The sequence below is a fragment of the Triturus cristatus genome, chromosome 12 (assembly GCF_964204655.1).
Source record: "Triturus cristatus chromosome 12, aTriCri1.1, whole genome shotgun sequence".
Taxonomy (NCBI): Eukaryota; Metazoa; Chordata; class Amphibia; order Caudata; family Salamandridae; genus Triturus; species Triturus cristatus.
The window spans coordinates 294,400,544-294,425,681 of record NC_140595.1 but is presented as its reverse complement, the minus strand read 5'-3'; the positions used below and the strand labels follow the sequence as shown (position 1 = coordinate 294,425,681).

The 25,138-nt window shown below is 43.9% G+C and overlaps 1 protein-coding gene across 1 annotated transcript in view; it reads left to right on the top strand.

The window, feature by feature from the left end:
- The window catches only part of GINS3 (GINS complex subunit 3), a 42,240-nt gene extending 17,906 nt beyond the window's left edge, over nt 1–24,334 (top strand). Inside the window, exons 2-3 of the mRNA XM_085637552.1 lie at nt 4,410–4,643; nt 22,998–24,334. Coding sequence (XP_085493678.1) covers nt 4,410–4,643; nt 22,998–23,228 — 465 coding nt within the window. The 3' untranslated portion in view covers nt 23,229–24,334. The remainder of the gene's footprint in view (nt 1–4,409; nt 4,644–22,997) is intronic.
- The last annotated feature ends 804 nt before the right edge of the window (nt 24,335–25,138 follow it).

The window sequence follows — 25,138 nt, the reverse complement described above, 5'->3', positions numbered from 1 at the left end:
GAGCGTGGTGAAGGAGGTGACGCATGTTATGATGTTCTCTTTGGTACGCACATTATCTCCCAGGAGAGCTTCTCTGTTATTGGTACGTGCTCTCTTTTCTGCCAGTCTCACTATCCTCAATGGTTATTGTCTTTCCAGGAGATTGTTGCTGAGTTCTTTGGCCAGTCCTCGGTAGACTCACTTGCACTAATCTATACGGCAGCCTCTCAAAAGATCTTAGCTGAAGTGACCCTTCAGGGGACCTTTAGGGCATTGCTGCGCCGGCCCAACTAGGAGCACCGCCCTATGATGAAGCAGGACATCCTCTAGGGGATGTGTGAGGGTAACCTAAACAGTCCCATTGATTGTCCACTCTCATTAGCCCGACTCAGGCCCTCTCCACACTCTGAAAAATCGTGCCTCTTTTATTCTCCAGTTTTACCAAGAAACACCAGCCCAATCATTGAATTTTGATGGTGTACAATGAGTAGACCGAGCGGGCGGCACTTCTACTGTTTTCCCCGCTGAAAAGCAAATCTGCGCTGGGTTCTGGGAGTGCTAGTGCTCCACCTCCACAAGTCGCACTCAGTCCTAACTGGGCCACTTCGCAAGTCTGGGGACTCTCCTTTTGCTGAGGACTCTGTCTACAGCCTCTGTCACCACCCTATGCTTGAACCTCTGTGCCTCGCTGTAGTCACGTGGTGAGACTCACGGCAGAATGCCCATTTTAAACAACTCCAAACTCTGTAGTTGATTCTAGGTGCACAATTCTCCGCTTATTACAGGTCGTCGATGTGCCCCAGTCAGATGAGACAGTATAATACTCCCGGTTGCAGGATGTTGCGAGCCACTGTATCCAAATGCACAAAATTGTTATAGCTGAGTGCCAAGGGTAAGAGAGAACCTCTCCCACTTGCTCCTTTACCTTGGCTGTAGCACTAGGCTTAGTTTTGTCTGCCATTTTGTGAGAGGTTCCAACGAGTATGGGCTCAGGTTCTGGGGCAGTGGACACCAATGCTGAGCAAGAACTCCAGAGGTCCAGAAGTCGGGGCCCAAGAAGCCCAGGCCCCTCGTGAAGGTATGGAGCAGCTGGGCGGGAGAACCAAATTAGCAGGGGAGGGCCCATGGCAATGCTCTGTTTACCGCCCCAAAGCTTCCACAGAAGCGCACTTTCTAATGCGCCTCGCGGCAGGAGCCGGGGCGAGATAGAAAGCGTGGGCTCGGCCAGAGTGAATGGGGGCCTATAAGCTTCTCCGAGGCAGACTCCACACCCAGCACACTGCTTACTTCTGCTGCAGTCCGCCCAGTTTGCATGGCAGGGAACACCTAGATTTGTTGTGATCACACAACCGCGTTCTGTAGTTCTTGACTACTTCTTTCCTACTTAGCCTTCAATATTAGTATCTAACTTACTCGCTTCTTCTTTCAAGCCCATGCTTTTGTCCCTTAATCCTTCAAAAATCTCTCATCTATCTTATTAAATGTCTAGATATCATTTTTGTGCTTAGTTAAAACCATTCTACAATCTCAATAAAATAAACCATTTAAAAAAGCACTTTATATGAAGCACTGGACTATCATTGACTTCCTTGCTTGCTAAGCACTGGACCTTTCGTGCAAAAGGAAGACAGACCTTTGTCAGAGGGTCGGCACCTCAAATGTTAGACCTAACGTGACACTTTGGATTTCAGATTGTTAACTCTGTGCCAGAGTTACTCAGTGGTTCATCTGGGAGGGGTTAAATATGGAATTAATTCTGATTTGAAAATGAGGTGGAGAAGGAAAAAAGGGCATGTGGACAGCATAGAGGAAACATGAGGACTCCTATGTACTAGACAATGGTAATTTTTAGGTCTCGCTGAGTCAGCGCGCATGCGCTGCTCGGAGAGACTTTTGTAGATGAGTTTTCAAAGTGCTGCTGGCTGGCCTAGCGCTTGAGTTCACGCGCGCTGCTGGCAGCTTTGCAATGTGTGCAGCCAGTCGCGATCACTTTCACTTGCGCGCGTAGCCTACTTTAACTTTTCGCGCACACGTGCACCACTCGCGTTTCCTGTTTATTCCTTCAGTCTAGTTTGCAAAGGTGCAGAAAAGAACCAACGAAAGCTAGGGAGCTACATTCTTTGCGGCGGAGAAGGAACAGTAGCCTACAAAAACCACCGCTCTCCTCCGAAAACAGATTCCCCAAGAGTTACTGAGCACATACACACAAACAATTCCCGTAGTTTCAAATATTATGTCCCATGAAACGAGACTGTCCTTTAATTATTATTTTAATGTGTTTGTTGGCAAAAAGAAATCCCATCGTGGGATAACAAATATTTGGCTAAAAGCGTTGGTATCCTGCCAGATCCAGTCTCAAACTCCACACTTTACCTAGACACCCGCAGGTAATCTTCAGAATATCCGTGTGTGTCATTCTGCCTTGCTTCCGGGTCTGAGCAGCTTTAAACACCGACTGCAGGGAAAGCAAATGGGAGCGCTCGTTTGTCGTGACTGACAGGTAGTTGGAAAACGTATCGTTCGCTCCGGAAGAAATAATACCGGAAGTTATCGCCTCGGTTCATTTGTCACTGCTAGTGAACAGAGTGCTGTTGATTCGTGCAAACATTACACTGAATTTCTCGCCCGCTACTAGAGCTGTTCGCAAGAACTGGCTAAATGGTTGTAGACAACCTTTTCTGTGACTGCATTTTTTTGTAAAACGCGCTGGTCCTAAATTGAGAGGCAAAGTGTGCGTATACTATTTAAATGTTCTAAGTATCGAAATTGAGCCCCAATTTTATTATTGTGCTTTTAGAAAATGATTAGGCACCCCTTCAGGATCGCGTGTCCCCTGCTCTACGGAAACCTTCTGAGCTCTGCCTATTGGACAGCTCGGACGAATGCACTACCACTGAAGGAGCAGGCAAACCTGTTCTGGGGCAGACCTGGGCTTCAACAGACAGAAGCAGCGCCGTGCTGAGCTTAGTTGCTGCCATCATTACCTGAAAGTATACTATTAAAATACTCAGCGAGTTCGGTTTGGGCCTCATGACAAAGCCTCGTCAAAATAAATAAATGCAATTTTTCAATATTACTACATTTCCAGGCTTCATGAAGACACTGCACAGCTTAGTAGCACAAGCTTCCCTTATCTGCAAAAGGCTACATATGTGCCTGTTGGGTCTAAGTTCAGTGAGACCTAGAGGTTGGATAGCCAACAAGTTATCCGGGAGCGCAAGAGATGATCCACAGGTGTGGCTTGACTCGCAAGTCCATGCACGAGCTGAGAAATGACAAATTGTCCATGTAAACCATGTAACAAATATGTCAAAATATTATAAAATCTATTCAAAATTCATGAAAGTCTATTCCTTTTAACATGTCGAAGAGTACCTCAGATTATACCCTTGCATTGAGTGTCATTTATTAAAAGTGATAGGTTTTAAACATGAACTTTGAAAAATCCTGCTCTCTGCTAACATTACAATGCCATAAGAGAAGTGACAGGCAAGTCATTTGTTCCCAATATGTGGCCTAGATTGTTAATTTAGACTGGACATCATCCGCTTCTAATAAATTATGCTACTTTTGTACAGCTAACTTCTTGAACTCCCGTAAATGAAGGGTGCGCTCACATGAGAATTAAGAACAAGCATTGGCAAAGCCAATAGGTCTAGCCCTTAGGACCTTATAAGTGTGTAGCTAGAGCTACTGGGTTTGCCAAGGTCTTTAAGCTATGTTGTGAATCATTATGGCTGCTGTGCAGCATGTTGAAAGTTCTAATAAAAAAGTGTTATAAGCACCTTGGGTACAAACAAGAAGACATTATGTACATCTGAACGACCCAATAAACAAGCATTGGCATAGCCAATAGGTCTCGCTTTTGGGACCTTCTAAGTATTTAGTTATCCAGCACAATATTCTTGGTGCAACAACAGCTGTTGCATGGCTAAACACTTAAAAAGTCCCAAAGGCGAGACCTATTGACTATGCCAATACTTGTTTTGTTTGCAGTGGACAGGGCCATGCTGGGTATTCTCCTGGATGGCATGCATGCTGTAGGTAATCTCGGAAAAAAGGCTATTTGGATCTAGCCAGACAATATCCATCTGGGCACCTTCAGGTGGGTGTTTCTCTGTACAACTCAGATTATTTTTTTTAGCGTATTTCTAGGAAGCATTGTGTGAGGATACACATGGACAACATCTCTCCTAAAGTTGCTTTGCTCTTGCATGGGATTTAGAAAACAGAGGGTGTGCTCCAGTATGGCTATACTTTGAGGATTGGGTGCATGCATGAAGGTGTCACCCTATTGCTCAAGCTTGTGATCCTTCTACTGGGTGGGGGGGGGGGGTTGTAGTGGCAACTGACCCTGAGTGTGAAGGTCTGGTGGGGGTGATCTGTAATCTAAAGTTTAGCTGTTACATAATAACATTTTTCTCTTCTAGGGCTCCAAGATGGAGCTGCCTCTATGGCTGGTGAAGGGTCTTTATGACAGCAAGCGGCGTATTATCTCAGTGGAGCTGCCTAAGATTTACAGAGCAGGTTGGAGGACTGTTTTCAGTGCTGATGCTAATGTCGTTGATCTTCACAAGATGGGTCCACATTACTATGGATTTGGCTCGCAACTTCTTCACTTCGAAAGTCCAGAAAACACAGAGATTGCAAAGACTATCTTGCAGGTAAGTGCAACGACTCCTAGCTTTATCTTTGGGTGTAGGGAGCTTCTTTATGAGATCGAAATTTGCAAACTGAGGCCTAATAACTTCCTTTAGGCTAATGTCCTCGACAGTGAGGAAAAAACCCATTGTTTGACAAATTGTTCTTGGGGCTCTTTATAAAATTAGTCCTTCTTATTTTACCTCAAAGCTCCTTAAAGACCACTTTAAATGTAATGCTTGTCAACGGTTGGCCTCAAGCAGACCTTTCTCACAAATGAGAAAGCAATAAACAACCTAAATTACTTCAGTTTAAATTGAGCACCCAAGCATCAGCAATGTAGTGTGGTGGAAAGCCATTGTTTTTGAGCCCTCATGTTCTGTGTTTTGGAATAAATCTACATACTTGGGCCCCTATCTGGTTTCTATGTAAGTATCTGACCTACCAAACGTTTCAGGAAATGTGCTGTAAGAGTTACATCTTAACAAATGAAAACCTTTGTGAAACATTGAAGATTTTCTTATATCTATCTATCTATTAATTCTCCGGTGATTTATTGAAGAACCGCTGCATCCAAGTAAAAACAAACTGCATCACATTGAAGTCCCATGCCAGACGCGTTTCGGGTTATGATTCCCTTTCTCAATGGCATTTCCTGCATCAAACCAAGACAGTCCTGCGCACTATTTAAACTCACCAGGACAGCCTCAGTGGGCGGGGCCATCCACATGGCCCTCTGGTCCTTGTAGTGCTGCAATTAATATTTCTCATGTGAGTTCGTCTTTAGGATATGCAAAATAAGTTCAACAATGGGGCTACTCTTTGTTTGGATTGATATATATATTTACGATGTAAAGGAGTTTTGAAATGGAATGTCCCGTTGGACGGCCTAGAGGGAACTATCATAACTACTAAACCCTGCTTTATTTGTATAGTTCATTGATCATCTGATTCTTATGGGGCTTCTTGGTAGATTGGACAATTGAAGGAGTGCTGATAGTGTAAGCCTAGACCTTAGAGAAGGCTCTTTGGTATAGCCACGTCCTCCCTTTACCCTATCAAAATGTTTTGCAGAGGAAGGGTATGACATATGAAAGAAGTTGGCCTCCGGAAGAATGGGGGCAATCTTTGGACAAATGCCTTTGTTTGGAGCGCTGAGTTCAGATTAGCAGTAGTGAAGATAGCCAATACATAGAAAAATTACAGATTGACTTAAAATATATTTAGATCATTAACTTTATAGTGCACTGGATGTAGGCAAAATTCCCCTATCATTGAAGTCTTTTCAGTTAATGAATTGGTGAGGCAGGCCAGGCCCCAGTAGAGAATGCTGTCTTGTTGGTTCTGTAAATATATTGTATTGTAGCATTTGAATAGAGCTTACTACCCCTATGTAGGGTGTTGAAACTCTTACCCTCACTGATAGCAAGTAGTATGTGTGACTGAAAGGGTGTTTTTGTTGTGAGCTTTTGTGGAAGTGTTTTGATGTCGTGCGTGATGACCACTGAGGTGCGATTATCGTTGTAAGAGATACAGCGCATGGCAGTGTGATTAGTGACGCTATGTGAGAGATAGAAGCATAAATTATAAAAATTGTAAGCAGGACTAGCCAGCATAGTCCTGGGTACAACAGGTGGTACAAATTATATGTCAGTGTTTATATTGGGCATTAAACTTTATTAGACGCACAACAATGATTTGATTCCACTTAAGGATATTGAAATTTGAAGCAGTATTGGACCAGAAGTATTAGTATAGTCGATTAGTGACTCTTAGACTGCATATGAAACCGCTGGCTTTTTAGCAAGCATATTTGCAAAATTGTTTTAAGAAATCTACTGTTGGATCAAGGTTGTGTCATGCCTACCGCTAGCGATATGGAATGATTCCAGAGTTTGTTGCATGGGGCCATAGCGTTGCCAGCAAACTTTAGAGGATTCATTTTGGAATTGTTTTAGTCTAGCAGACTATTTTCTTAGGCTGATGGTAGCTAGTGTCCCACACTGGAACTCTGTTCTATTGGTATCAATTACTAACCTTCGCATGACGCACAAAATCAATTTGCAGTTGCTTTTAATGTATAGATGTGAAATGGATACCATGTTGTCTTAAGGGTATTAAGATTTTAGGGAAGGTTCTTGCCTACTTTTGATGCTTTTGATTGATGTTACACTGTTATTGACTAGTCTGACTGGGATCCTGCTAATCCGAACCCCAGTCTATTTGCTTTCTCCCTAAAATGTATTGACATGTACTTAGGTACACTCCAGATTGGATACTGGGGTACCCTTATAAGTCCCTAGTATATGGTACACATGTACCAAGAGCATAGGTACCCCAGAGGCCTGCCATGGGCTGAAGCATGTATTATGCCACCCATGAGAGGCCATGCAAAATGGAACTACAGGTCCGCCATTGAAGCCTGTTTAAGCTGGTGCATGCACCACTTACTTTAGATATAGGTTTACTATATCTATAGGTCACTACACTTAAAACCTATAAGTCACCCCTATAGCAGGCCTTACAATCCTGAAGGAAGGGGGCTGGCTTTTAGATGAGAGGGTGCCCCTGCATGAGCAGAGCACCCCTGCAGCCTTCGGAGACCATTCTCCGGGGTTGTCGGTGATGCAGCCTGACATATAGGTAGAGGTGCATTATATGCTCGCACAAAATGCTATCTCGAAAAGGGCTGCAACAAACCATGTCGTGTTTGGTATCAAACATCTTGGAATCATACCTCCACACCAGTAACCGGCATGAGAGGTATGATTCCACCCTTCTGAAGCAAACTTTGTGGGTCCCTGGTCTTCCCGGTACCAGCCTTCTCGACCCGGACAGTACAAAATGGTTGCTGCCGACCAGAGACACATTTCTGCCCTCCTGCTGCTGAGCCAGGCTCGAGCAGAGGAAGGCAGCACAATAGGCATCCTGTCACAGGGAGGTGTGACCACCTCCCAGACAGGATTTAGTGTATTGGGGCTGGGTGGGTGCACTTCCAAAATGCCTTAAAGTCTGCACGAGGGGCACATTTGGTGTCCCTGTGCATAGTCCAGTTCAAACCAGTTCTGGGAGCCATTGGCTTCTGCTTTGGTGTGAAACTGGACAAAGGACATTGGAGTAACCTCCCCACTGTCCTGACCCTCCCCTGGAAGGGTCCCCATAGTCTGTCCAACCTTCTCCATGGGTACAAAAGGGCTTACCTGGCTACAGGAGCCTAGATTCGACGTGGACAAGATTCTGAAAAAGAAACCACTGACCCTGACCTTCGACCAACTGGACACTCTGGACTTCGCTGGACTTTGACTGGGCCCAACTTCGTCCCACTCTCTGTCCAAAGCATTGTCGGTGCCCGTGCATCATACAGGTTCTGTGCAGGACCTGTGGAGCATCAAGGACAACTGAAGTTTCTCCCTTTGGGTGAAGGAGTCACTCCCCTGCGTTTGCAGGCACCGTAACGCAACTGACCGGTCTGCTGATCCGGTGCTCCTGCAGACTCCGAAGGCTCCAGCAACACAGGAGGTGGGTTTCTACGTTCCTTGAGGTCGAGCTGCCCTCTCACCAAGTTTGAGGTCAGTATCCCTCGAGGAGACCGCATCCCCTGTGCATGCGTACATTTGCAAGTACATATGCTTGTTGGTGTTCCCCAACTTCGTGCATTGGGCTGTCGATAGCCCCAACCTCTGTGCACATTTCGTACAAAGGACTTCGGCCTCCTCGCACTCTGTGTCCTGCAATCTGATGTTTTGTGAAACTGCTAGAGGTGCCTTCGGCCTGTGGGTCCATTTGAGGGACAACACTGATTTTCTTGGGCGCCCCTGGTTGCTCCAGGCCAGCCCTTACTCCCCTTGCTGTGGTGAGTCCTCTGGGCCTTGCTGGGCCAGACTGTAACCTTTCTTGACCTTCTTTGTGGGTTGCTGTTGCCACGGCTTGTTGGTGCTCCCGCTGGACACCGACTCTTGAGCACTCGACATCATTCGTGGGACAGCTGGTATCCGGCTCCTGGTCGTCCTCGACGTCTCCTGGTCCCTGCAGCTGTAGAGTCAAGGTCTCCTTCTTCACACCTGAAGCACCTGATATCGGTGGGCATTGGTCTACCGAGCCCCTATGCTCTACATCAAATTGTTTCCTTGCTAGAAGCGTTCTCCATTAATCTTTCTAAACTGGAACCTCTTCTATCGAATCTTGTACAGCATGCATATGTTAAGGAAGCAGAGACTGAATATCTGTATCTCAGAATTGTAGATGTATTTCAAAATGTGTATGCTTTGACAATACTTACGGAAATGAGCTTTTCTACAGCTTACTCAATACATAAAGTCCAACTTATTTCTTCCCCTTCCCTATTCTGTGCAAGTCCTCTCTCCTCATCCAACTTCTGCTTTGGCCTAATCTACTGAAACTATGCGGATGTTGCCAAGATCTTCCTTAAGTCTAAAAATACTTCTAACTTGAACTCGTCCATGCTATAACTATTTTTAGCAGTCACCATCTTGCTGACGAGAAAGCACTTGAACCTAAGCACTGGCAAACATGAAGTTCTAAGTACTGACTTGAGGTACTAGGCTTCATTTTGAAATGGCCCATCGTAGACTGACTGTATTGGGGTTCCTAGTTTTGCTCACGTGGCACCCCAGCTCACCACCTGCACAGTATTCAAAGGGTTTTGAACTTAGCTACAAGAAACCTTCTTCAGTGCCCTTGCTCACATTTTGTTGGCTTTGCAGACTATTCTCTGGCCACCACTGGGCCGCCAGATCTTGGTGGCACTATATGTTGCATAGCGTGCCCTTCATGGTATAGTACCGAATTTCCTCCACCAAAAATGATGCTTCTCCCACCTAGGCGGAGCCTCTTTACTTCATTTTATTTTCACCGTCATTCATTTAGACTTTTGCATATAAAAATGTAAAACATATTATTGAAATGGAGCAGAGTAGGAAGGCAGAGTAGGACCAATGTTAGGGGCAAGAAGTGGACAGAAGTGTGAGGACTTTCGCACCTCATTGTGCTGGGAAGAGAATGCCCATGTGAAGATAATTTCAGTTTGTATCTTCCTGTTCTTAGCCTTGCATTGTTAATGCAAAGTAGAAGTGTGGTCCCTTGTGATGGTGGTCTGGATTGGTAGTTTTCAGTTTTTGTTTTTCTGCCAGGAACCTTTTATGGCTGTCGCCTCTTTAATTTTGTCCAGTTGAAATATTAGTTGGCTTTAGTTTCTTATGGCTCGGGACAAAGATGGAAGCTGCTTGCAGATGCTTGGCTTAGATTTCGTAACTTGTCCATGCTTGCCCTGGAGGAGGACCTTGCTAGTGCGGATAGTCATGCACTGCTCCTTGGTGAGAGATAGAATTTTTATCCACCTAATTTCTTCTTTGTAAATGTAACCTCAGACTGATTTTGATTAATCTGTTTTTCCAAGCTGCTTTGAAGAAGGCTGCAACTTTGTGGGTGAATTCAGAAAGGCAATTACCCAACTGCACTGTGGAAGTACTTTTTATGATCTTTTCAGTTTGGTTTGCCTTGTCAATTTCTCTAGAAAGATCCTTCTACATTTTGAATACCATTCACGTTAAGTTGAATTCCCATTGCCTAACCTATTGAATCTTTGCTACACAAAGTTTCTGCGCACCTCTCTACTGTGCTGAGTAGTGAGATAGGGTTGCTGTTGTGGGTATATTTTGAATGCCTATATTGGCCGTATTCAAAAAAGGTGGTGATAGAGTTCTTGAATTACTCTTGGCAGCTACTCTGGACTGCATCCCAGTACATCATTTTTTTGCACACAATGCCACCTTAGTATTGACCCAGCCATATGCAAGTCAGTCTTGACCCTGCTCCAATGGGAGGAGTCCAGCTTGAGCTGCCAGGCCTTCCTCCAACTGGAACATTTTCAACCAAGGATCGGTATTGCCCCAGTTAGGGCTCATCAGCCAGGTACCGCTTAGTCTCAGTAGCACAGTGTACACAGGACCCACGCCTGGGCGTACCCGTCACACCTAGGGCGACACACTAAAGAATACAAAAAAGTGATGGATGGAATTGACCATGTCTGCCTTTTCTTGCTATTCTTGCCGGTTGAGTTCCAAGTATTACTTTTTCGAAAAGTTTTGTAGGTCATCTGCTGTTGAGGAAAACGGCGATTGATAAACAACTCGGACAGGAGATTCAATTTCGGTTTTGTTTCTTGCACTATTTGGCTTTGCTTGATGGTTTTATATTCAGTAGTATTACATTTTCCCCAGCTCTCGTAGATCAGCTAGGTTGTGCATATTTTGCTTAATTTGGCTGCACAGCTCATTACCCTTCTTCAGCATTGTAGATTAACCAGGGTAAATGCATAGTCTATTTGGAGGGCTGCTGTTAGTGAATGCTGTGGGATCTGAGCATGTATTCCCAAAGTTTCTTCTCCAGTGTTCCCAGATCCAAGACGTTCTCCATGTCTGACTATACCTAATCTTCACATATATTGGTTGAGTCCATTTTTTTTTTCTTCTTCTTTGGTTGGCACAGAGGACCGTTTTCTTCCTCAAAAGTGTGTGAAGCATAGGATCCCATTTGAAAATGCTTCATTTTTGCAGATGGACTTTGCTGCTTTGGGCTCTTGGAAGCACACACACACAGAGAAGTTAATGCCCTTGTAGGTAAAGGTATGTACTCTTTGTAATGGTTTTCCTTTCCAGTAGAATTGTGTGGCTCTTGATTTCTTGGACTGGGGTCCCCAGACTATGATCTTGCTTTTCGTTCTGATGATTGTGATGCTGTTTTCTTAACACGTTTTCTCTGCATACAGGTCATTGTTTTAGAGCGTTTGGTGTACGTGCCAGGATGACTGTTATTGGAGTACAGGAGGATGGGGATGTAGATGTTTTGGATTTTTGGTGCATCTACTGCAAGCTACAGGAGAACATCTGTTTTAATCCAGATTTGATGGCGAATTTTGGGTTCAGATGGTTTGGCCGAACCACACTTCCACAGGAAAGGGTTAATGAATGTTTTTCCCTGCTTCGACCATAGTGTCCCAGTCTACGCAGTCAAAGACAAATGAAAAATCTAGAACACTTACATCTGTTTTGAATTTTTTGGCATCTGGTGTTCGAGTGGGAAGGTTTGCCACTCGTGAAGAGGCCAGGTCTGAATCCGCCTGAGGGTTAGGATTCCTTCATCTTGCCATTCTGTGATCTTTTTCACCATTTATGCTAGTGAAAACCTTTTGTTTCTTAGCCTATTAAACCTTAGGGTGTGTATGATTTTTGGGTCTATGAACCTGACTTTTGTTTAAATACATCGGGACTATGATGTTATTGGTCCATGATATTTGGAAGAAACTGGTTTCTATGTGTTGATGAAAGAGTATTTGAAGGATTTTCACCAGCTGTTTGGGAAAGATTTGAACCATTCGTTTGGGTCAATGTTCGGTCAAGGGCCATTTTTATTTTGCTTTGCGATTGCCTCTTCGATCAGTTTGAGAGAGAGAAACACTTTTTGATTTCATTTATTTTAATGTTTTTCTCTATTATAGTTTTCAGATGATGTGAAAGTTCAGGTATTGTGTTGCCATTTCATTTATTTGCAGATTTTGCCTCCTGGATGCTTTTCATGAGTAGAGTTTAGGTGAAATGAAGGTTCGCCTGCTCGGTCCGCAGTAGTGCTACGCAAAATTCTGGCACAGTTTGTTTTGTCACCAATTGTTTGTTCTTTAGTGCGCTTTTATCAAACCAAGTAATTGTTTAGATTGGCTTGTGTTTTTGAGCTTGGTCTTAACATGAACGTTTCTGTTCGGTCAGTGACTCCTCCAGGACTCCTGAGTTGATTCATCTCCATTACTGGCTGAGTCGCCCTCCGATTTTACAGGGCTTCCAGGCAGAAATTCGATAAATGATCTTAGCAGGGGGCTTCTTTACTTGAGTAAGTGGATTATGATCACTTTCGACTCTCTCCATGATCGCGTTGTATCTGAGCATTGAAGAGTGGGATGCTGAGGTCATGCTGTTTTTATAGGATTATTTTCCAAATGACTTTCTTTGGGGTCTTTTGGCACGAAAGGGTGGATTAGGATCGGGGCTCCATGTCTTATTTAACTTTCATGAGGGCTTTGTTGTCTCCACACCAATTGCTTAACTTCGTTTTGAAGTCCTCTCCTTTGATGACTTGACGGTGGGAGTTTGTCCTCTATATAATTTCCGAGTAGTGTCCGTATGTCTTCAAATCGCCTTCAGTTTGGGTACTGGGCTTATATGTTTGGGATTGTCCCTAGTACTGGAAGTAATATCTTTATTTGCATGATTAATTAAAACCGTTGCACTAGTGAGAACAGTTAACATTCAGTTACTCAGAACAGTCACCCATAATTGAGATTAAGAAACCGTAAGACCATAAGATTATGTATAGGCTGCAAAAACCAATGTGCAAAGTCAGCAGCGTTTAGACTGTTATTACCAATGGCAGCAATCGTTTTGTGCAAAAACAGGCAGTATAGAAGTTCCAGTTAAATGTGCAAATTAGCAATTAATTAAGGAAACCCTTTAGACTGTGAATCATTATCCTTTCCAAGTTGTTTTAGCATCCTGTGGTTTCAGTTTTGACCAAGTACATAATTGTCTTTTGGTCAACTATCTATTCAGCGAAGAATTGTTACTGTTTTAATTTCTTTTCAGCAATGCTCTGGAATCGTACAAGGCGGCAGGCTAACTTAACATCTCGCCAGCAAAGCATGCTTTCACTGCCTACTTGCATGTTCTTATTCCCTTACAATTAAAGACTGGCTTTAGCAGTGATCTGTGTTCGTATATACGTTTTCCACATATGCACACCAGATGTATTGCATCCTTTTTTGCTGACAGTTGCCTGTAGTAGTTTCTGGAATGGAAAAGAGATGGGAGTATGGCAAGTTAGTGCCATAGATCTTTTTCTTTAGTTGCTTTGGTAAACCCGGCACCTAGGTAAGAATGTGGAACTGCCCTGGGGTAACTGTGCAGAGTGAATTATCCATGAGCCCTCCCAGACATCAGTGCTTTGCCCTCTGCCAAGGAAATCCTTTAAACCGTTTTGTTGACAAGCTGTTGTGTGACCCTAAGGCCTCCTAGAGATCATGTTGGCATAGTTGATCTATTGACTCTGCATATAGGACTTTGATGCACTGCATTTTTAGACCGCAATTAATTCCATAAATGAGCATTTAAACAGCCAGCTTTTGATATGGTACAAAAGGGGGTGGTGATGGACGGAGCATCAGAACCAATCAAACACTCACACCCAGTCAACAGATCTGGGTTTGATCAATCACCGTTCTTTAGCCCACTCTGCCACCCCAGTTCAGACATGGCCATATGCAAATCAGTCTCACCCTGTGCCTCATGGGAACAGTCCAGCCCGAACTGCCAAGCCATGCCTTCCCTGGACCGGAAACAAGCTTCCTAGGACCGGTTTCTGGCATTTCAGCCGTCTTCAGCCAGGCTTGCTTGAATCCAGTGGCAAAGTGAGCAAGGGACTCACGTCTGAGCATACCCTGCCAACTTATGGCGAACAAAGCGGTACAAAAGGGGGTGGTGATGGACGGAGCATCAGAACCAATCAAACACTCACACCCAGTCAACAGATCTGGGTTTGATCAATCACCGTTCTTTAGCCCACTCTGCCACCCCAGTTCAGACATGGCCATATGCAAATCAGTCTGACCCTGTGCCTCATGGGAACAGTCCAGCCCGAACTGCCAAGCCATGCCTTCCCTGGACCGGAAACAAGCTTCCTAGGACCGGTTTCTGGCATTCCAGCCGTCTTCAGCCAGGCTTGCTTGAATCCAGTGGCAAAATGAGCAAGGGACTCACGTCTGAGCATACCCTGCCAACTTATGGCGAACAAAGCGGTACAAAAGGGGGTGGTGATGGACGGAGCATCAGAACCAATCAAACACTCACACCCAGTCAACAGATCTGGGTTTGATCCATCACCGTTTTTTAGCCCACTCTGCCACCCCAGTTCAGACATGGCCATATGCAAATCAGTCTGACCCTGTGCCTCATGGGAACAAACCCAGATCTGTTGACTGGGTGTGAGTGTTTGATTGGTTCTGATGCTCCGTCCATCACCACCCCCTTTTGTACCGCTTTGTTCGCCATAAGTTGGCAGGGTATGCTCAGACGTGAGTCCCTTGCTCACTTTGCCACTGGATTCAAGCAAGCCTGGCTGAAGACGGCTGAAATGCCAGAAACCGGTCCTAGAAAGCTTGTTTCCGGTCCAGGGAAGGCATGGCTTGGCAGTTCGGGCTGGACTGTTCCCATGAGGCACAGGGTCAGACTGATTTGCATATGGCCATGTCTGAACTGGGGTGGCAGAGTGGGCTAAAGAACGGTGATTGATCAAACCCAGATCTGTTGACTGGGTGTGAGTGTTTGATTGGTTCTGATGCTCCGTCCATCACCACCCCCTTTTGTACCGCTTTGTTCGCCATAAGTTGGCAGGGTATGCTCAGACGTGAGTCCCTTGCTCACTTTGCCACTGGATTCAAGCAAGCCTGGCTGAAGACGGCTGAAATGCCAGAAACCGGTCCTAGGAAGCTTGTTTCCGGTCCAGGGAAGGCATGGCTTGGCAGTTCGGGCTGGACTGTTCCCATGAGGCACAGGGTCAGACTGATTTGCATATGGCCATGTCTGAACTGGGGTGGCAGAGTGGGCTAAAGAACGGTGATTGATCAAACCCAGATCTGTTGACTGGGTGTGAGTGTTTGATTGGTTCTGATGCTCCGTCCATCACCACCCCCTTTTGTACCGCTTTGTTCGCCATAAGTTGGCAGGGTATGCTCAGACGTGAGTCCCTTGCTCACTTTGCCACTGGATTCAAGCAAGCCTGGCTGAAGACGGCTGAAATGCCAGAAACCGGTCCTAGGAAGCTTGTTTCCGGTCCAGGGAAGGCATGGCTTGGCAGTTCGGGCTGGACTGTTCCCATGAGGCACAGGGTCAGACTGATTTGCATATGGCCATGTCTGAACTGGGGTGGCAGAGTGGGCTAAAGAACGGTGATTGATCAAACCCAGATCTGTTGACTGGGTGTGAGTGTTTGATTGGTTCTGATGCTCCGTCCATCACCACCCCCTTTTGTACCGCTTTGTTCGCCATAAGTTGGCAGGGTATGCTCAGACGTGAGTCCCTTGCTCACTTTGCCACTGGATTCAAGCAAGCCTGGCTGAAGACGGCTGAAATGCCAGAAACCGGTCCTAGGAAGCTTGTTTCCGGTCCAGGGAAGGCATGGCTTGGCAGTTCGGGCTGGACTGTTCCCATGAGGCACAGGGTCAGACTGATTTGCATATGGCCATGTCTGAACTGGGGTGGCAGAGTGGGCTAAAGAACGGTGATTGATCAAACCCAGATCTGTTGACTGGGTGTGAGTGTTTGATTGGTTCTGATGCTCCGTCCATCACCACCCCCTTTTGTACAGCTTTTGATATGAGCACCTGTTTTGCTTTGCACTCTCAAATAATAGAAATACAGCACTCCCTCACGGAGGCACACAACTGGCGAAGCAAGAAAACACCTGGAAAGGGGGTTCACTCTCATAAAATGAGGCACATCAAAAGACCGTTTTCAGAATAAAGCGTGGGGTTTTATTTGAGCAACACTCTCTAACAGGTTTTCCCAGATGTCAAATGAAACCACATGTTAATGTATATAGATAGATGTACAAGCAATAATAACACACTTACAAGTCCGATGCAACTGTTAAATGCATGGGATAAAAATACGAGCAGATAATAATGATAATACTGGACGTCCACTGCAAGAAATATGCACTGTTAAATGCATCAGACACAAGGAACCAAAGGAAAGCATGAAAAGATATAAAGATATATCTATACACAGAATACATCAGATGATTATGGCCACTGGAGACTTGAATATGCACACTGACAAACTTGCAAATCGCAATGCCTATAATCAGAGAAAATGCATCACCGGCTGCAATAACGTCACCTTAGCCCACACCAGACTGGGGGGGATTCACAGCCACGGTCAAGAGACTTAAAGCCGGGAACTGCTACACTGAATAAGATGCATCCGTCCTTTCAGGTCAAAACAAAATCCCGCTCTCCAAGTCAACAGACCACAGTTTTATAATCTCAATGCACTAGAAGTTTCTGAGAGAACCTCCTCTGTGCCAAGGAAATTTACTCGACTTGGACGATCTCCCGCAAGCATTCCAAAGGCAAAGAAGTTCTCATGTGTTCTTTTGCGCTCCCACATATTCCAGCCTCTTATCTTAGTGAAGCTTGAGAAAGTAGAAAACATTTCTGAAAGTACATAAAACAATCTTGAACGTGGATAACCTAAACAACGTGAGTGATCTGGGGGTCTGCTTGTGTGTGCAAAGCTCAAGCTAGACAGTCAGAATTCAAGATGGAATGAGGGCATGTCAAAGCCAATAGTAAAAACTTGAGAGAACTTCCCAGCGTACAACACAATGCGCATTTGTGCTCCACTGCAGACAGCACTGCACACTTCACTTCCCAATGTACAACATAATGCACATATGGGCATCACTGCCTATAACATTACACTCTGAGACTGAGAAGTACATTCCACACCTTTTTCTTGCTCGTGCCTTCAAACGCACATCCCACACATTCTGTTCCTGCCAAGGTTGTAAAAAGCAAACACTTCCACTTTGAAGCTACAAGGAGACACAAAATGAAATCCCAAGGCAGAGTGCAAATGCAGAAAAAAATGATGTTGTACATTCAAGCTAGAATAAATCAAAACATCTAAAATCAATTAAAACAATGGTAGTCAAAGGTCATCACGTGGTCCAAGTACATGGGAGTACGACTGGCACTACAGTGCCTCTGCGTTCCAGTAGTTGCATCTGCATACCGAATGCCAGTCTTAATTGAGCCGGCGAAGTGTATTTTGGTAAGTTAAAAATCATACTCCATGCGTCTATTACTATACCATCCAGCGTACTGGCGTCCCTACCCCTCATGCACTTGCTCCAATAGGTGATAGTTAGAATGAGGTGATAGTTAGAATGAGGTTTACCTGTATCACCTGGATCAGTTGAGCAAAGCTTGGACCGGCAATTTAGTTCTAGAGAGTTGTGTGTGTGATACTGCCGTGTAAATACCTGCTATCTATGACTTCCCCCCCCCCCCCCCCCCCTTCCCCAATATTTGTATTCATGACTGTTTCTAGCCATTGTCCTGCCAAATGCCAGTAATGTTTTAGAGTAACCTTTTTTGATTCAGCTGCATGACTTTGGATTTGTCTAAGTTTATTCAGCCCACTTTTCCTTTAAGTAGTGTCCCGTAAGTGTTTGAGACTGACCGGAGTTTTGCTGATGAAGACAAGGTCGTCCGCGTATAATAGATTTGAAAAGGGCAAGTCTGCCCATGTTTGGGGCATGGGAATTACACTTGTCCAATTTGGTCAAAAGATCTGACTTAAGAAGACTTAACAAAGTTGGGGCTAATACGCAGCCTTGTTTCAGCCCGTTTGTGGTTGGAGTCCTTTTAGACTGATGTTCGACAGCTTCACTTGGATTCAAGTGCCGGTGTGTAGAAGAATCAGCTGATTGAAAAGACCGTTGATGATTCTTTGCTTTCAAAATAAAATGTTCACAAAAAAATGCGAAAAAATTTCGCTGAACTACCGAAAAAATGTACGTACCATTATTTTCCAGCATCATTTAGTAAAATGTGTTGATGTACGCTAGTATTTCCCCAAAATATTCATAATGGAAAATCATTGTAACCAGTTTTAATAAGATTATGGGAAACATAAAAATAAACAAGCACTGGTAAAGCCAGTAGGTTTGAAATTGTTGTTCAACCTTTTGGTTTTGTCAATGCGTGACTTGTTTTGGCATGGTTTTTAAAAAAAACCTTATTGGTAAGTGAGCTGCCAGGCCCTCACCATTATAACAAATATTGGCAAAAGTAAAAATTATTTTGGTCTCAAAAAAGCACACATTGCACAGTAGTATCTGACACTGAACAAAACAACTGTCGATATGCTCGTTGTGGAAGAACAGAATTCTGTCACTCACAGTGAAGCTAGCCGAGAGAGAGAGACATTTTAATAAACACAAAAGGTCCTGGTTAACACCAGGCCTAATTAGGGGCCCAGTTATTAAATAAAGTGCACCCATGTCCTTGGATTATTTTGCAGATATACGACTTGTGCGAATTCACAAGACTTTACAGAAGTAGGCCAAGAAATAGTACTCATTTGAAAATATTTGTGAACCGCATTTTATCATGAGCTAATATGCAGGTGTAGATTTGCTCATGCGAAAATCTGTTTGTTTGCAAGCTCACTTTCCCTCCAACCACTTTTTCCCCAACCATGGGAGACGTTTTATGTCTGCCATTGTCAGGAAGTATGGGAAAAGATTAGAGAAAAGTTGGTGAAAACCCTTAAAACAAGCAAGTTAGTAGGTTTGCACATATTCAAAAGGGCATTTCAACCCTGGAACTGTTGCTTACCATTGCCTTCAGCCCTAGTATGTAGATCTGCAGAAATGTGACAACATAAGGGAATTGCTAGTATTCAAACGGTACTATGGAAGCAGCCCTGGCATAATCAGTGCGGCTATTTCAGGGCTCTTATATAATACGATTGCTGCCATAATTTGTCGCAGCATTATATGGCACAAAAGGGACAAGTGGATTTAGTTACAGGACAAGTAAATTTATGAAGCAACCTACCCCATGGACAAGTAGATATTTTATTGAATTCCACACCCCTGCTGGACATGGAACATTCAAGGTTTTCCACCGGTCCTGTTATGATCTCAATATTCCAGTCTCACACCTGGGTTGAGGCGTGGGCGATGTTCAGACTTCTTTGCCTTTTTAGTTTTGTGCATCCTGCTGGTCCAGCGTGCCCATTAGCACATGCAGGATGTGCATTGGAGCCTCTATCTGCTGTGGGCATAACATTGGGATTGCCTTTCGGACAACATCTGAATTTTGGAGGAGGCAACAGAAACTTTGGTGGTGACTATTGGACACCAGCTTGACTTGTAACAAGGCTGTTCTCCCTACCCCATTTGAAGCGCCCATTAGTGATGGATACACTATCGCTGGGATGGGGCAGTCATCTGGAAAAAGGGGAGATCAGCAGCCTTTAGTCCTTAGTGCAGCAAAAACTCATTATTAACCTTCTGAAGCTTCATGCTCTTGGGTTGTGTCTTAAGGCCTTCTTCCCCACTCTGAAGGGAAAGCCGGAGTACGGGGATTAATAACAGCACAACTACCGTGTAGTACTGCAACAAGTGTGGTAGTGGGGGCTGTGGATCCTGTGCCAGAAGGCTCTGCAGCTCTGGAAATGGATGGACCTTCAAGGGATCTCTCTAATCATCAATCATTTGGCAGGCTCGTTGAAAGCCAGAGTTGATGAGCTCAACATATGTCAGCTGACAGACCACGAATTGCATCGTCATTTGAAGGTGACCCAATACATCTTCACCCAGTGGGGTTTAACTTGGATGCATCTTTTCCCCACTGTAAAGAACACATAAGGTTACAATTATTGCGCATTGGAGTTTCTGCCACGCGGCTCCCAGGGTGACCGATCTCCTGTACACCTTTCCACCTCTGCTGCCTCGTCTGAAGATCATCAGGAAAGTCTCGGTTCTGATCCTCCGGATTGTGCTAGGAGGGATTTACCTGTTGAGCCTTAACATTTGCACCCCCAATCCAGCTGCCTCTCTAGGAGGACCTCTATTCTCAGCAAGAGGGCAGGGTCCTGCACTCAAATATCCCCAACCTATGCTTCCTTGCATGGAGTTTGTGTGGCACAAACTGACTGTATTTCATTTCCATACCGAAGGCCAGTTCTGCTGGATTTCCTGTGCAAGTGCACTCCACAGACACCTTCACATTATGGGAGGTACTACTTTGGTATTTATTCATAAGGTCAGTAAACTGCAAGTCGAAGTAGCCATCAAAAGAGCTATTTACTTTCCTTCAGTAATGCTCTTTCTGGTGGATACGCTTAACTGCAAATTCCTTACTGCCCTCCCTCTTCCCTGTTCTGGACAGTGGACATTTAGAGTTCTAAAGTTCCACAGTTAGATTTTGCATGCTGTCATTTTTCCAGTTTGCCAAAGGTGGTCTGCGTCTGAGGGCAGAGAAGAGTTCAAAGGTAAACTGACGTTAATGCACCAAGCGAGGCACGGATATACAGACTAGTGCTGTCACTTCTGGAAGCAGAGCGTGATCACTACGGGCATATGTTGTCACCTGCTGGTGTCTGGGAACAGTCCTGGATAAACTTCCAGATCCAGTCTGGTGTCTGGGGAAATTCCAAAGGTGAGGAATCTACTGTTAGAAGTACCCATCACAAAGAACATTACAGGAAGTAATTTGTTCTTTGTGCATATATGCTGTAATGCACTGGAGCACAAATGTGACCAGCATGAATGCCACCCAGCTCTTTCATTTAGGTCATTGGCTAACCATACATCTTTCAATGCACATATTGAGTTGCAACGTATGCTGTTTAACAGTAGCATGGTAAGCAGAGGCACCCAGTTTGCTCATCTCTGGCCCTCTGGAATTACTGTGAACACCTCTTAAATAGGATACGCATAGACTTTCACCTACTAAGCCCTTGGAGAAGATACTGCAATGCCACAAAAGTGTAAGCTTTACAAATGCCAGTAGTTTGTTTGGAGAATTTTTCTAAACCAGTAAGCTATTTTCTGTCTTTTCAAATCATGATAATTACTCCTAAGTGTTAGAATATGCCTGTGTGCCTTTTGGTGATCCCACAACCCTTTAATTATAGAAACAAAGCAATCTTCCCCTTTTTATTTGGTCTTTGCAGCTGAAGGAAAAAAGAGCACACGTAAGGTAATAAAGGTAAATGCAGCTTTAACAGGTAAAAATATGGTCTTTCTAAGGCTCAAGTGCCTTCTATACCGTGGCATGTCTTGGCCTGTGAGAGTAGGACCTGTAAACCTAGATTGTGTCACTCTTATTTGAAAGTTTCTTTTTTATCTTCTAGTTGTCTCTCATTTTCTTGTTTGACATTTTTAAGCTGTTTGAATCGTTTGCACTCATTTTATCACCTTAATAATAGTTATTCTATAAAACATGTCTCTGCGTTTCGTGAAGTGTTTTTTCAATGGGGGCAAGCAGCCCCCGGTGCGCTCCGATTACGTTAAATATGCTGACCTGCTTCCTATCCACAAAAGACTGAATTTTGTCAAAAAGTGTCAGAGGATGACCAAAGATTGGAATATCACCCGGCTCAGATCCAAGGAGGCAAACGGGGCAATCCGTGAAGATATTTATTATTTATTTCACTGCAACAATGCTCACCCCCTGAACAACTCGAATAGTGAGAGATCCAGGCAGAAGAAGAGGCATAGCAGCTTCCACCATTCATGCCCCTCCCATTTGAAATTGTACACCTCGATGTCAAAAATTGGTACTGTCATAATTTACTTACCATCAACAGTAGGATCACCTTTAGATCAATGCCTTGACACAAACACCATTTGATGTGAAGGCATGCTTCCACTGCTAGGCACACACTCGTGTGTATGCACTTGATGTCATCTCTTATTTAAAAATTGATGGAAGACCAGTTTATTACCACAAAATGGTAGCTTTTGTCTCCAGTTCGTGTGGGTTCTCCAGTGTGCGCAGCAGTACTAATAGTCATTATTTTAGTGGAAAAAACGGTTCACAGAAAGCCGTAGCCACCCCATTTTTCTATGAGACCCGAGCTAATACAAATACAAACATCGCTGTCTCTCGTATCGAAAAGGGCTACTCCAAAGCTTTGTCCATCTGAACCTTCAGTGGCTCCTTCAGAACTGCCTGTCTGCTTTACCACCCGAGGGTCCCATTATTATTTGTGCCTGGCCATCTTGTTCAGCCAGGCACTGGACCCATTGATCCACTGCCACACAGATGGTAATGGTATTTTCTCATAACATAGTAAGTTTGAATTCATTCTCCCCTGATATACAGAATACGGCCAATGAACACATTAATTACAAATTATAATCAGTTTCTCAATGCAGGTTTTATTCTGCAGTAAACTTCAGTCCTAGTTGTATCTACATTTCTTCAGGTTTTATTTTAAGGACCAGGAATCTTACTCCGTCTGGAAATTCTGCATATGGACGTGGCTAGGTTGCTTCTTGAAACTTGCCTTACCTCTAATCGCGCCGAGTAAAAAAAGTGATGCTTTCCTTATGGCCTGACCAGATGAGTCACTCCCATTTTGCCAGCCTTGAACACAAGCTTCTAACCATGGTCTTTTCCTGAAATATCAATCATTACTGATGGAGTGGCTTGTTTACATAAATGCGTGATTGTTTTTTGTTATTTTTTGCCATGAGTTTTTGATAATCCTCTTTAATCCCTTTTTTGCCAGACATTTGTTGGAAGGTTCCGTCGAATCATGGACTCTTCCCAGAACGCATACAATGAGGACACGTCAACACTAGTGGCACGGCTTGACGAGCTGGAACGGGCCTTGTTCCAAGCTGGACAGAAGGGACTCAATGACTTCCAGAGCTGGGAGAGGGGGAAGGCATCCCAAATCACCGCCTCTTGCCTGGTTCAGAACTATAAGAAGCGGAAGTTTGCTAATACAGAAAACTGAGCGAACTGAGCGAAAGGTGTGGACTGCAGCCAAAGGGCACGCTATCCACATACCATTTCCGTGAACAGTACCAATATCCCGTTTTAATGGGACTACTTTAATAATGAAAGCTGCCATGTTTTAAAGTTAAGTGTATGAACTCAAGCAGGAGGAGAGATTGAAGCTCTTTGTTTTGCTGCTTCGTCCTATGGAATTTGTGGTTTCTAATGTACTGACTGGCAAACTCATGGGTTCATGTCCAGATCTGAGTGGTGGAGGTGCAGTTTTAGAAAATCCAGAATTGTCTCCAAAAAGATATAATGTGGTATTTAAAAGGCGCACAATGTTAATTGCTTAGTCACAGCTCTAACATAGGGTGTTGTCTCCTAGTGGTGTATGACTGAGGCGTTGTTGCATGTCTTGCAGTAAGTAAACCGTGATGCGCTCCGCAGGTTCTTCCGTTTTACATGCTGCACTTGCAATAAAAAAAAATTGTGCGATTGCTATAATTTAGTGTTTGCATGTTAAGGTAAGGGCACTTAGCCACCCTGAAGCACTAATGAACGTTTGGGCATAGAAGCCCAAAACTGTGTGCTTTACGTGGTGGCAAAACATCCATGTACATTTACTTTTATTCCGAGTGTCTGTGACCTATCTTTATTTGATTTAGCCAGATTTTTCCATCATGCGGATGTGCTGAGGCTTATCTCTAATTTTCTTTTCCAGCTCTCCAAAATGTTTCATGTCTTCTTGAAGAGCTTCAGAACAGAACATTATATATACACTTGTGAAGATTGTGATCCATTCTCCTAGATTCTCAAAGATATCCATCTGAGGATACCTTTCATTTCTAGTATAGAAATTGCAGTGCACCTTTCCAGAGTTTACATGTGGTGGGTAAAATCTGACCTCCTTTCTCCAAAAGAGTAGATTTTACCAACATTCTGAATACAATTTGACTAGCCGATTGGTACTGAAATTAAACCAGGCCACTACATCCTCCCAAATAAAAATGTTTTGCACATCATCAAACATCGTCCTCAAAACATAATCTTTCTCGAGTTTCTGCCAACTGCAAAATTTTCTTTTTGTAAAGTTTTAAGTGAATATTAAAATTTTCTGTAAAAGCTTGTGGCTAAGGACTTTTATCTAAAGAGGTATGCCAGCATTGGTGCGTTGTATCGCATTTATAGGACAACAACCAGAACATTAATCAAGATTCTATTCAGTCTAACCAAAATCTCTTGAGTACAATGCCAACCACATTTCAGTGTTTTTCGTTAATAGTAGCCACTGAAGGTAGAAAACCAAGCCAGCACACTGCGTTTTTTTATTATTTGGCATGGCCAAAACTTGAAATGTTTGAAAACCAAAAAAGGACCAACCATCTCAAACTCTCATAGAGTAAGAGACATGGTATTAAAAAGGAGTTACAATAACGTTATCACTAAGGAATACTTTAATCATGACACTTTAAGTACATTTCTCATAAACAAGGGTTTAAAAAAAACAACAACAAAAAAGATTTGTTATTGTGAAATTTTCAAGTCCAGGCATAATGAGATCCATGTAAAGAACTGTCTTGCATAGTACCTCCCTACACCTCAAAACGTTTTGAAGGATACTCATTAGCGATGATTCTTGAGTGGGAAGCTTCATAAATGATCTTCATCCCAGGTGGTAAGATTCAGATAATCAGGGTACATTTGGCGATGTATTCTGGGAAGGTCTCACACCACATGTACCCAGAAAAGTGATTTGGTTGCTAAAAACTGCCTTCTCCAGATGATTTTCCAGCATTTTTCTGATGTGATACCAAGTTCAGTGTCCACAGGTCACAATCCTTTGCATCTCTGAACCTTTTTGATACCATGCACATGGCCAGTGCATCTGTAGGTGGCGATCCTAAAGGTATGATGGGTCTACTATCG